Source organism: Pongo pygmaeus, chromosome 1 (genome assembly GCF_028885625.2).
Source record: "Pongo pygmaeus isolate AG05252 chromosome 1, NHGRI_mPonPyg2-v2.0_pri, whole genome shotgun sequence".
NCBI classification, from domain to species: domain Eukaryota; kingdom Metazoa; phylum Chordata; class Mammalia; order Primates; family Hominidae; genus Pongo; species Pongo pygmaeus.
In genome coordinates, this window is record NC_072373.2 from 24,071,977 (window position 1) to 24,084,451 (window position 12,475).

Consider the following 12,475-nt stretch of genomic DNA (forward strand, 5'->3'; position numbering starts at 1 on the left):
ATATCCAGTAGTGCACCATAATCATGTTCCAATTCTGTTAGGTGGTTTTCCTTCCCTTTCCCAAAATAGAAATTCTGAAACTCCTGATTATTTCCTGACCACTCATATATCTTTTGATAGATTTGATCCAATTACTGATATAAAGGTTTTAAAATTTCACCAAAAGCTGTTTTAAACCATAAAGGATTTTAAAAATATGTTTAAAAGAGTAAGAACTATATTGCTTTTCTTCGTAAGTTATCTCTTCGGAATAACTTTTCCTTCGGAAAGCAAGTGTATTAGCTGCTTTAAGTATGTCTTATCCTTGCGTTGTAGTGAAGGTGCCCGTTTCTCTTTGGAATAGCTTTGTCAAAATTATGTTAGTGGTAAGATGGATTAATGTCCCATAATATGCATGAGATATTGCATATTGCTGTATTTGTTAAGTGAAGATGTCAGAGTAAAAGCAAGACTGTTTGGTTAAAAATGCTTTAAACTATGACTGGATTATAACATTTGGGAAGTTGGTGCATTTATCTGTGGTTATTAAGACCTTACAGATCTTGTATTCAAGATGGGAAAACTAGTCCTTTACATGCCTCCTGAGAAGAGTTGATTTTGTATACTTTTATATACTTACTGTGCCTACAACCTATATAAAAAGTAGCCATTGTGTAATGATTTTTAAAATTTTCTGTAACTGGTATCTTCACATAACTAAAAGTGTCTTAAAATATCTTTTTTGTTGGGGAAAAATTGGTTATTTTAAGGTTAATAGACTCAATTCTTGTTTTGTTTGCTATTAACAACATATAAAACAGTAACATAATGAGAATTATTTTTTAAAGTTCTATTGTGTATCCCTTTCAATGGTTTTCCCCTTCATAGACGGGATTCTCCAAGGAAAAATCAGATTGTTTTTGACAACAGGTCCTATGATTCATTACACAGGTATCATCCTGCTGTGACGTTGTGATTTGAGACTTTTAAATAACATGTTCAGGATAGGGCTGAGCTTTTTCTACCTGGATTGGTAATCACCACAAGGGAGATTTTTTTTCTTTATTTTGAATACCTTTTAAAAATTCTGCCATCACTTCACAGTTGGATTCAAGGATAAATACAAATGGTAAACATATTAGAAATAGTAGACTGGGAATCTAAGGCCACATGTATTATCTAGGCCATTTGTAGCTTAAGCATTTTCTTTTAAAGGCTGTTTGCCTTATGATTATAAGACAAGATTTCAAAAAAGTTGAATAGAAGATCCTTTTCCATCTGTTACTGGAACATGGACTAATATTAAAGCCATGGTTGTGGATAATTGATTATTTGAGGAAAATCTCTGTTTCCTAGATACTTTGTAGTGAATTATCTTGGATAATTTAACATTTAACACCCTGAGTAGATTGTTTTCTAGGATGAGCCCTATTATACCATTTTTTAATTAAGAAGACTTAAGAACTAGTTTTTTCTTAATTAAAAAAATTGACAACTAAAAATAATCCTCCAATGCTTTTCAGTTACTTACACAATTAATTTGACAGAATAGGGACTTAAATATAGTAGTACAGTCATTTTATAGGCAGATGTTTAAAGGCAACGCTCTCATCATAAAATAATAAAAACTGACCCAGCACCTGGTGGTTCACACCTATAGTTTCAGCACCTTGGGAGGCCAAGGCTGGAGGATCATTTGGGGCCCGGAGTTTAAGACCAGCCTGGGAAACATAGCGAGACCCCATCTTTACAAAAAATAAAAAAAGTTAACTGGGCCTGGTGGCTTGTGCCTATAGTCCCAGCTACTCAGGAGGCTAAGACAGGAGGATATCTTGTGCATAGGCGTTAGAGGCTGCAGTGAGCCATGATCACACCACTGCACCCTAGCCTGGGTGACAGAGTGAGACCCTCTCTTAGGAAAAAAAAAAAAAGTAAAATAAAAACCTGAGAAACCCTCATTTTGTGATCAATTATGATGAAAACCCATAGGTTAGAAATAACTGAAATATATTTATGTTATTTTACACATCTATTTTTTTAAAAAATATACATCAAGTTCACTGGGAATATGAATTAAATGGTGTTCATAGTGCATGTCTATTGCTGTGAGTTGGGAGTTCTGTAAGCAGACTCTGGCCAAATTCTTACTTGCTAAAATTATTTTTATGCTATTAATGATCAAAATACTTGACAAGTTAATTTTGTCAGCCAGTTAAATCTTCGCAAAATGTTTATATTCCAGTAGTGAAATAGTTTTTTCTGCCTTTTTTTTTTTTTTTTTTTTTTTTTGAGGTGGTTTGTTTTGGCCAAAAGATTTCTTTAGAAAATTTGCTAGTACATAGAAAAATAGCATTTAACAATGAGATTTTTAAGTCTGGGTGCCATGGCTCATGCCTATAATCCAGCACTTTGGGAGGCTGAGGCAGGAGGATCATTTGAGTCCAGGAGTTTGAGACTAGCCTAGGCAATGTGGTTAAACCCTGTCTCTACAAAACATACAAAAATTAGCTGGGCATGGTTGCATGTGCCTGTGGGAGGCTGAGGTGGGAAGAAGACTTGAGCCCAGGAGGTCAAGGCTGCAGTGAGCTGACTGAGATCATGCACACTGCAGCCTGGGTGACAGAATGAGACCCTGTTTCCAAAAATATATATATATTTTAAATGTAGTAAATCTGCTCAGTTATCTTGCTGCTTTCACATATAGTACCCCCGGGATAATGTTATTGATAAACTTTTTTGGTAAAAGTTAAGAAAAAAAGTGGTGATTACATCTTTCCTTCAGTATGAAAAGTTCCCCCCTTTAGTTAATTATCACGGTGGTGGTGGTGATGGATTGCATGTTAGCATGAATTAAATTTTTAAACATTTGCATGTTTCCACAATTGTTTATTACATAACAATAATTTTTTGCATTGCCTAGTAAATATGGATATATTCATAACATACTTGCCCAATTAAATAGCAGACTGTAGTTCATGTGAATTTCAGAGGTATTCATTATATAACTTGAGAAAATAACTAGCTAAATGGGCCACTTAAATGGGAAATGTAAAAGAAAAGCAGAGTATGAATTATAGTTTAATTCTAGAGAACAGGAATAGGTAGCATGAGTGAGTATATGAAATAACATCCTAAACTTTAAGAATATTTGCCAGACGTGACTGCATTTTATGGATCTAAGTAAATCTTAAGTGACCTTGGAATTTAGTAGTCTTCCCTAGCAAAGTAAGAAGGTATAGCCTCACAAGAGGAAAGGAAATATTTAATATAAATATTATTCCCTACAGTGCCTAGCTCAGTGCTTATTGAATGAAATTTTCTGGAAGTTATTATTTCCCCCTATTCATATAAGCAGATACCTAATAAAGTAAAATTGGACGACTTGCTTCCTAACAGTCTTTTAAGCAGTAATACGTTTTGATAGTAAAGCAGATTAACAGGTCAGGCGTGGTGGCTCACAACTACACCCAGCAATTTGGGAGGCTGAAGTGGGCAAATCATGAAGTCAGGAGTTTGAGACCAGCCTGGCCAACATGGTGAAACCCCATCTCTACTCAAGATACAAAAAAATTAGCCAGGCGTTGTGGTGCACCTGTAATCCCAGCTACTCCAGAGGCTGAGGCAGGAGAATCACTTGAACCCGGGAGGCGGAGGTTGCAGTGAGCCAAGATTGCACCACTGCACTCCAGCCTGGGAGACACAGCAAGACTGCATCTCATAAACAGCAGCAACAACAACAACAAAAAGCAGATTAACTCAGTGTTTAATCTTCAGGAACCATGCCTATGGGTTTAAAGTATTTTATGTCTTATAAGAATTATAAATTATAACTTTGAAAAAATTTATTATGCCTTTTGGGTCTTGCTTCAGATTGCTAACACTGGTACTCTGCAAAATTGGGAATATATGATTTGCCTGATGGTTTTAAATTGCATTTATTTGTGGCTCATAAAGGAGGGCACTTACTAGACTAAACCAGAACCCAGAGGAGTGCCCGATTCCTAAACTCTAGGTTTTCCTCTGAGGATTCTTTTATTGCCAGACTTGGAGAGGGCGCCATGACTGGTTTATTTGGTGTTGAAACTTGTTTAAAATATACCTAATCATTGACTTATTAAGAATTATAATAGAAACTAAACTTTTGAAAGTGCAATAATAATTGACAATCTGCTTCTGTCTGGCATTTCCTTGTTATTTAATAAAATAAATTTATGGAAGTAGTTAGCCTGAAACACACCATTCAAATGACGTCTCCATAAAAATTTCACAAGGAAATAGTCACATAGTCTAATCTAATAAACATTTTTAAAACATTTTTTATTTTGATGCTTGAAATGGAATAATATGTATAAAGCAAATCATGCTCACTAAAAATGTTTTCTTCCTGCAATCCAAGGCATCAACTTTGTAAGCTGATTTATGTTAGTGTAAAACATTCAAGTCTTTATGCTTCTCCTTTCACTGGTTTGCCCAGGTATTTAAGTAGATAATGTAAAAGTTCAAAAGAAAGACAAAACAAGATTGTGTTATTTGAGCCTCAGATGTTTCAGCTGGCCTCTTCATCACTGTCTTGGTCAACGTGCCACGTTACCTGGTTACCTCATGCCCAAAGAATACCGTCTTCTACTCTTTTCTGAAGAAGTCTCACCATCTTGTCACCTTTTTCTAGTTCCTTTATAAATAAGATATACTGAGAGAAGTGAAAAAATTTTGTTTTATGTTCTAATCAGCCCTACAATTTTGATAATTTTTTAAGAAAATGGCTTTTTTAAAGAAATCTATTTAAATCTGGTGCTGGGTTGGTAAATTTGCAATTATTTATGAACTCATTAAGTATTAAGAATGTTGTTTACCTGTCCTGGAAATCTCATTTATACAGACCAAAATCCACACCCTTATCACAGCCTAGTGCCAATGGAGTCCAGACGGAAGGATTTGACTATGACAGGCTGAAGCAGGTGGGTGCTCAGTGGCAGCTTTCCTTTATTTGTACTTGTTTCTTTTTAAAAAATACCCCATATGCATATCTTTGATATGGATCCTGAATGTACTTAGAAAGACGATAGAGCTATTGTTATACAAATTAAACAGTGGCATTAGTAGTACTGTATTTTTTCAAATCTACACTTCCGGTTCATTGAGTTAGCCTGAAGGTCCAGAGGTAGTGGAGGGTGGGGCTGTGGTTCAGTGATAACAGCATAAGGTGTAAATGTAAGTGCATGGTACGCAGTTGTAAAGAAAACAATGGGCTTTTACTTTTCAGTGACTGTATTGGCAAAATTGAACCCAACAAATCTGATTTTGGCAAGAGTGCAAGGAAATAGGCACTCTTCTATACTTCTGCTTTCTAAAAAGCAGTTTGGGAAAACAGAATCAAAAGCCTGAAAAATAAATGTCTTACCTTGAACTCAGTGATATGAATTCCAGGAATTTATTTAAAGAAAATATTGTGGAAGTATACGAATATATAGTGGGTGGAGTAGAGGCTCTGTAGGCTTCAGGGGATCATAATTTAGTATGCTTAATAGTAAATTGTGAACAGTTGCCTGTGTTAGGTAACAAAACAAATGTGTACAGTTATCTCAATTTTATAAAAAAGAAAAAGATACTGTCCACATTTGGATTCATATGCCTTATAGCTAATACCTATGTACTCAGGAAAAGTAGTAAGTGATAAGATTGTGATTTAAAATACCTTATTCACAGAAGAGGTGAAATACATTTTTTAGATAAACTGAATTTTCATACTGCAAAGCTATTTGAAAAGTTAAATTGAGTTATATAATTTTAAAGGGGAGCACGTGGTCATTGAAAATCAAGCCCTTGTTTTGCTGTGTATTGAATATGGCTTTCTTGAAAAATATTTTAAAATAGAGCACTTCCACACACTTCAAAACATGGTCAATTCTTGGTCATCTGAAGAATTGGAGGATAACAGAGGAATAGATTTTATTTTGGGGATGAGATGTAAAGAGTAATTTGGATCAGGGCATCTGTGAGTCTATTTAATAACTTCTGTGTCTCAGTCTTTTCCATTGTTAAAATGAAGACAAACTGATATTTTTATTTTAAACATGAGAAGCTTTTCAAAAGGTAAACTTTTACAGAGCAATTTAATTTTTCCTGGGGTATTCAGTGTTAAAGTCACACAATTCAAAACTAATTCTTCCAAAGGACAGCTGTTACTTTTCACCCATTAAAATTGTGTCACTTTGTCATGGGACCTCTAATCTTGAATCTGCAGGGGTTTTTTTATTTCTTTGTTTCTTGTTTTTGAGACAGAGTCTCACTCTGCTGCCCAGGCTGGAGTGCAGTAGTGTGATCTCTGCTCACTGCAGCCTCCACCTCCCCGGCTTCAAGTGATTCTCCTGCCTCAGCCTCCTGAGTAGCTGGGATTACAGGTGTGCACCACCACACCCGGCTAACTTTTGTAGTTTTTGTAGAGACACGGTTTCACCATGTTGGCCAGGCTGGTCTCAAATTCCCAGCCTCAAGTGATCCTCCTGCCCCGGCCTCCCAAAGTGCTGGGATTACAGGTGTGAGCCACCACACCCGGCCAAATCTGCAGTTCTTGAAGGAGGGCCCAGAGCACCACAGTTAAATAGAAGTATAATGTGGGCTACGTATATATTTTAAAATTTTTCTAGTAGCTGCATTATTTATTTATTTATTTATTTTTTGAGACAGAGTCTCGCTTTGTCGCCGAGGCTGGAGTGCAGTGGCGTGAGCCGCTGCACCTGGCTGTAGCTGCATTTTAAAAATACAAAACAAAGAAAAGGACAACATTAATTTTAAAACTTTACTTAATTATTTATGTTTTAATATGTAGTCAATTTTTATAAATTACTAACGAGTTATTTTACATTATTTTCATCATACTAAATCTTTGAAATCTGGTGTGTGTTTTACACTTAACAGTACATCTCATTTCAGATTAGCCTCATTTCAGGGGCTCAGCAGCTGCATATGGCTGGTGCCTGCAGTATTGGACAGCACAGGTCAACCAGGGCCTCATCCACCTTCCTGCCTACCCATTTAGGGCAATCCCTGAGGTCCCTTCAGGGAAATCCTAGACTCCTTGAAATATGGTTTGGCAGCTATGGTGATTGCTAAGAAATCTCCATACATACTTCAGACAAAAGGACAGATTTGCCAAGAGCCAATTGTTCAGTTTACTGTAATATCTTCCTCCTCTAAACTTCCTTTGCATCACCTCTCAGACTGTTCCCAGAGGACTAGATTAAAAGCACAGCTGTTATCATTTCTAGAAACTATCTGACTCATACGTTTCACTGGATGACAGAGTAATTATCTTAATTTTAGGAAGCATTCTATTTCACATATTGCTAGGCTAGAATAAGCCACGATTGGGAAGGGCAGAATATTAAAACAAAATTCACCAAGGCTAGTCTTCCAAGAAATAGAATTGTGGCTCTGGAAACCAAAAAAACTACACATCATATTTCATGACATTCTTAAAATTTTATATGAGTAAGAATCTCTTTAGTGGTAATTTTGTTCTGTATTTCTGATATTTTTCTCTAATATTTTAGGACATTTTAGATGAAATGAGAAAGGAATTAACAAAGCTAAAAGAAGAGCTCATTGATGGTAAGTGTCTGGACAAATTTACTATTCCTATAAAACAATGTTTAAGATTCACCATTTTTAAGAAAATGCAAATAAGGAAATACCCAGCTGATTAGTTGAGGGCAATGACTTCCATAGTCCTGCCCTTTTAGGATTAGGGTTTTGGGGAGGAGGTTTCTCCTTCATATAATGGAAATTATTTTTATAAATAGGGATTAAACAATATCCCTAAATTTCAGGTGTTGTCTTTTCTTAGATGGAAAACCACATGAACAGATCTTTCTCTAGGTTACCTCTACTCACCTATCCCAGTGCCCTCTTGTTTTTGAGCCCACATAATCAGTGTTTCATTTTATATATGAAAGGAGAAAATAAATATATAGAAATTAGTATCATCTTTCTAATATTAAAGATGTGTGCAATGAAAGATGCAAAGTTAATCTTTTTATTATTGTGAGTTTGAGCACAATCCTTAAAGTTTCTTAAGAATGAATCACTCATTTATCTTACTTTATCATTATATTTATTTTCAATACTTGTTCTTTTCCATTCAGCAATCAGGCAGGAACTGAGCAAGTCAAATACTGCATAGAGGAACAGACTAAGGAGAGATAGGACTTTAATCTGGAGGAAAAATATCCTACAAACAACACCTGTTCACAACAGCAAACCCCTACATTTTATGAGCTGTAAGAAGAAAATGGAGACAAACAGAAGGAGGGAAAAACCAACCTACTCTGAAAGCCTTCAGACATTATGACTCTGGTGATAAGCTCTTTCCCTCTCCGTTTGCTGCTTTTTTCTGGCCTTTACAACAGAATGGAAGAGAATCATATAAGAGTTCCTGTAACAGTTATGCAGAAAATACTAAAACCCATCAGGCAAGATCACCACGCATTGAAATATTTTCATATCAAGATAAAGTCGCACATTTTCCACAATACATTGCTAAAATAAAGAGGAGAAAGGCTTAGGAAGTTTTTTTGCAGAGAGTGCTGGTAAAGAATTGAGCAAGTTTGCTATTGTATTGTAATGTTTCTCTCAGGTTTGTTCTTCCTATCATGTTTGATATTCCATGAATAATTGAGATCAGCCCTGTGTAAGTTAAGATCATAATATGTGGAACAAATGGCATTGTAAGTGCTTTCAAAGGGTAATATTTATAAGAAAATGTCCGAAAAATGTTTCTTCAGCTTGAGGAATTTTAGAATGATAGGAAGTTTCTTGAGTTAGCCTTCATGCAATTTTGTAGATTCAAACATAAAATTTGTCCAGAACCTAAAGATTTAGATGCCTTCCTAAATTGTTACAACGCTTTACCAAATCTATGACTTCTACATAACACAAACCAGTGGTCAAATGTAAACACTATATTGTAGATTTACTGTAGGTTTTCAACCTTTTTTAGATTTATGCATGTGGACATTTTTATAATGTAATTACAATCACCACAAGGTTAGCTTTTTTAATTGCAGACAGTAATGCATGTCACACTAATACGTAGTGGCCTTTTCAAGGCCTAGTCCCAGGGAAAACATTTTGTAGAATATAGGGGAGTGGGAGGAAGGGGAGGAATAATTTTTTATTTAAAGTTGATTTCTGCACTATCTTTTTCTCAGTTACCTGCATGAATAATAACGAGGAATATTTTGTGACTTTAATTGGTAAATATGTTACAAAACCAAGTACTTAATCTTTTACATCATGACTTCAGAAGCTATTTGTATTTTAACCAGTAATTTCAATGGTCTGAAACATGATTCTGAGCTTCACATAATATCTTAACTGTGGAACTCAAAAGTTTGATCACTGAATTTGGCAGTTATTATTACCTAGGTACCCCTGCTGTTAACACAAGTGTTTAGATACATGTTCCTGAATGAAGCTGCTTTTGAATTTTGTTATGTTGAAATGCAAGAAATAACAATGATGGCAGCAATTAAGGTCACAGAAATCATTAGGTAAAGGAAAACCAATGAGGAGTTCTGCAGTTTTCTTTTAATAAGTAAAGTGAGACTTGGGTGGTGGGAAGAAGGAATTAGACACTCTGCCTGCCATCCTGCGTGTGTGTGCTCTCGGGCACGTGCTGTCTATATGGAAGCCACTCCCTTTTCTTTCCTTTGAAACTGGTAAGGTTAAAATAGGGGAGAAATCCCATATGTTGCAACGATAGCTTTTTGGAAAATTTAAGAAATCAAACTTTCCAGGCTCTCCATCTTGATTTATGCTTGAGTTGTTATGTGCCATATTTGCTTTGAACTCTGATTATCAGAAGTTTTACTAAAATTTTGAAATAATTCACTTTCATCTGCTTTCTAGATTTTGTACATCTCAGTCCATAAAGCAAAGCTTGTTGATAGTGTAGTTTTCTAAACGCTGCAAATTTGCAGCCTTTACCACTACAAAGAAGTTTGGATGAGGGATTTTTTTTTTCTTTGTCAAAATAGTTCCTGTTTCTGTAGAAATTTCATTTTTAGATTAAACTGTGATGGATGAGCTATCATAATTAAGTATACATTTCTTTTTTCTATCAGATATTCATTGTCATGCAGTAGTAGTAAAAACATCAAAGATGCAGCAAGCTTGTTAAGTATTATTTTCTAAAAGAAATAGGAGGCATTTTCATCTTTATTATTGTACTTTTGGTTATGCAAACACTTTGATAATATAAACAGTTATGTCCCCTTTAAATCTGGTCAGCAACCTCTTTTGATTTTGTTGGGTAGGTACAAATAGTTTTAAATAGTCTATAGTAGGTAGAGTACTGGGTACAAGTGGTCCAAACTAAGATAAGAGACTAAAATAAAATGCTAAATCTTAAAAGAAACTGGGTTTATGCACTAAACGTTTTGTGCCTTGGTCTAATATTAACATGATGTCTGTGTAAAATGACAAAAAAACAAAACAAAACAGTGTTGAATCATGCTATATTTTCCATCATCCCAGATTGCTAAATGTGTTCTTTCCAAGAAGTCTGAATGAATTATTACATACATTTGCTATCATACATGACAGTTGTGTCATTATTAGAGATTTCAGTAATTAAAACGGGAAACAGAAGCCTAAGTTATTTACCTTATCAAAACTTTCTTCCTTGGAACCACATTATTATGATGGTTTTTGTGCTCTTGTACATTGGATGTCTTAAGCTGAGTACAGTTTAGGGGATCCTTTCTAATGACAGGAAGGTACTGCTTTCCTCAACACTGTGATCTGACCTGTGACAAATCTGTACTATCCACTATGTAAATGGCTCACAAGTCAATTGCAAACAAACTGAATGTACAAATCTTAGTGCTGGTGCTGAAATCTCTTCAGAATAGTCATCATGATTTAAAAGTTTGTTTAAAAATTTGCAAGCATCAAGTGTCAGTCAAAACTGAAGATGAAACACTAATGAATGTTGAATTCTCATGCTTTTAGGTGTACTTCCTTTTTAGAATTTTCAGTTTTCTGCTATTTTTACCGTAACTATTTCGTTTAAATGTTTCATTTAAGTTTCCTACACGCTAACTTCGTTTGTGCGATTGAAATAAAATTGCAGTATATATATGTTGCTTGTTTGTGACACTTAGATAATCTTCTGAAATAATTTGTTTTAAAGTAAGTTACATTGGATATGAAAAACACCTTTTAAAGTCCAAGACTTTACTACTTAAAAGTTTACATGTCACGTCACTATTCTTTAAAGATTTCATAGAAGTCGTAAATACTAAGTAATGTATACAAAAGAAATAATATGTGATGATGTGTCTACTTTTTGTTTGAAATAACTGTTGGGTGTTTCCTCTTCTTTTCTCTCTGCTCACCTTGACACAGTAACTTCCTCTTACAGTCAAGATGATGCTAAGTGTTTGATTTTTATTCCATTTTGTTCTGCAACACGTTCAGATACTTAAAACTCATTCATGCAGGTAGAATTTTCCTTTATGTAGTTTGCATGGTAAAGGACATTGTGTGGTAAAGGGCATTATCGAGCAATGAATTTTAAGTACAGCAAAATGTGTATAGTGTTTATACATGATGCTGATTTCTTAAAACCTACATATAAGCAGTAGTACTTTTTCTCTATTATAAAGTATTAATTTTGAGTTCTATTTTATAATTCTGATGTCTTCATTAGAAATACAAAAATACAATCCTTGTATTTTTTTCTTTGACCAGACCCAAATTTTCCCCCTTTCCCCCCTCCATTCTCCTCTCCACTTCTCGTGGACCGCGTGTCCCAATATTCATTAACATATGCAGCCATTACAGAGTTCACAGTTGTAACATTTTCAGCTGATTTTTTTTTTTTTTTGGCTCTAGCCTGTCTCATATTCTTGCTTCTCTTCATATGTAAGTCAGTATTTTTGTCTACAAATTAAAAGTCACTTGTCATTCAAAAATGAGTTAAGTAACATGATAATCTTTTAAATTTGCCTAGCTACAACATTTATGTCTCTTCTAAATTTATATATACTTTCAGTGCCATTGTGGAGAATTGGCCTTTTAATTCTAAGTAGTGTTACCCTATGAAGCACAGTGTGCAAAGGTATGCTACAGGGTCTCTTTAATTCCTGTGTAGCCATTATAACTTTATAACACCATTACCCTTTAAATTCTACTGACTATAAGCAGCGTAAAAGTAACTATATAAAGCAAACATCGCAAAGGAACTCTGCAGGAGCTCTTAATTCCTTTATGTAGCTATCATAAAATTCACTTTCCTGAAGACTTTTACTCTATCATTCACTTCCAAACGCCAAACCTTTTTCTGGTAGCACCACTTTTGTTTTTAATAGATGAGTTCATACCTGTACATCTCTCCAAAGCTCTAAGGAATGAGAAAAGGATCCTAGTGTATTGAAATTACTGATGTTTAATACCTCTGCCTTTTCACTGAAAGCCATTTAATATTTTTAAA

The 12,475-nt window shown here is 34.8% G+C and overlaps 1 protein-coding gene across 25 annotated transcripts in view; it reads left to right on the forward strand.

Annotated features, from left to right (window-relative positions):
- The window catches only part of ENAH (ENAH actin regulator), a 155,691-nt gene extending 144,572 nt beyond the window's left edge, over window positions 1-11,119 (forward strand). For 14 of the 25 annotated variants that reach the window (XM_063672237.1, XM_054502229.2, XM_054502274.2 and 11 more), the window contains 3 exons: window positions 4,859-4,937; window positions 7,533-7,590; window positions 8,124-11,119. In XM_063672237.1, the coding sequence (XP_063528307.1) occupies window positions 4,859-4,937; window positions 7,533-7,590; window positions 8,124-8,161 (175 nt within the window). In that variant the 3' untranslated portion in view covers window positions 8,162-11,119. Of the gene's footprint in view, window positions 1-867; window positions 931-4,858; window positions 4,938-7,532; window positions 7,591-8,123 lie in introns of all 25 variants that reach the window. The other 11 variants (XM_063671689.1, XM_054502169.2, XM_063672019.1 and 8 more) reach the window with 1 other exon arrangement.
- The last annotated feature ends 1,356 nt before the right edge of the window (window positions 11,120-12,475 follow it).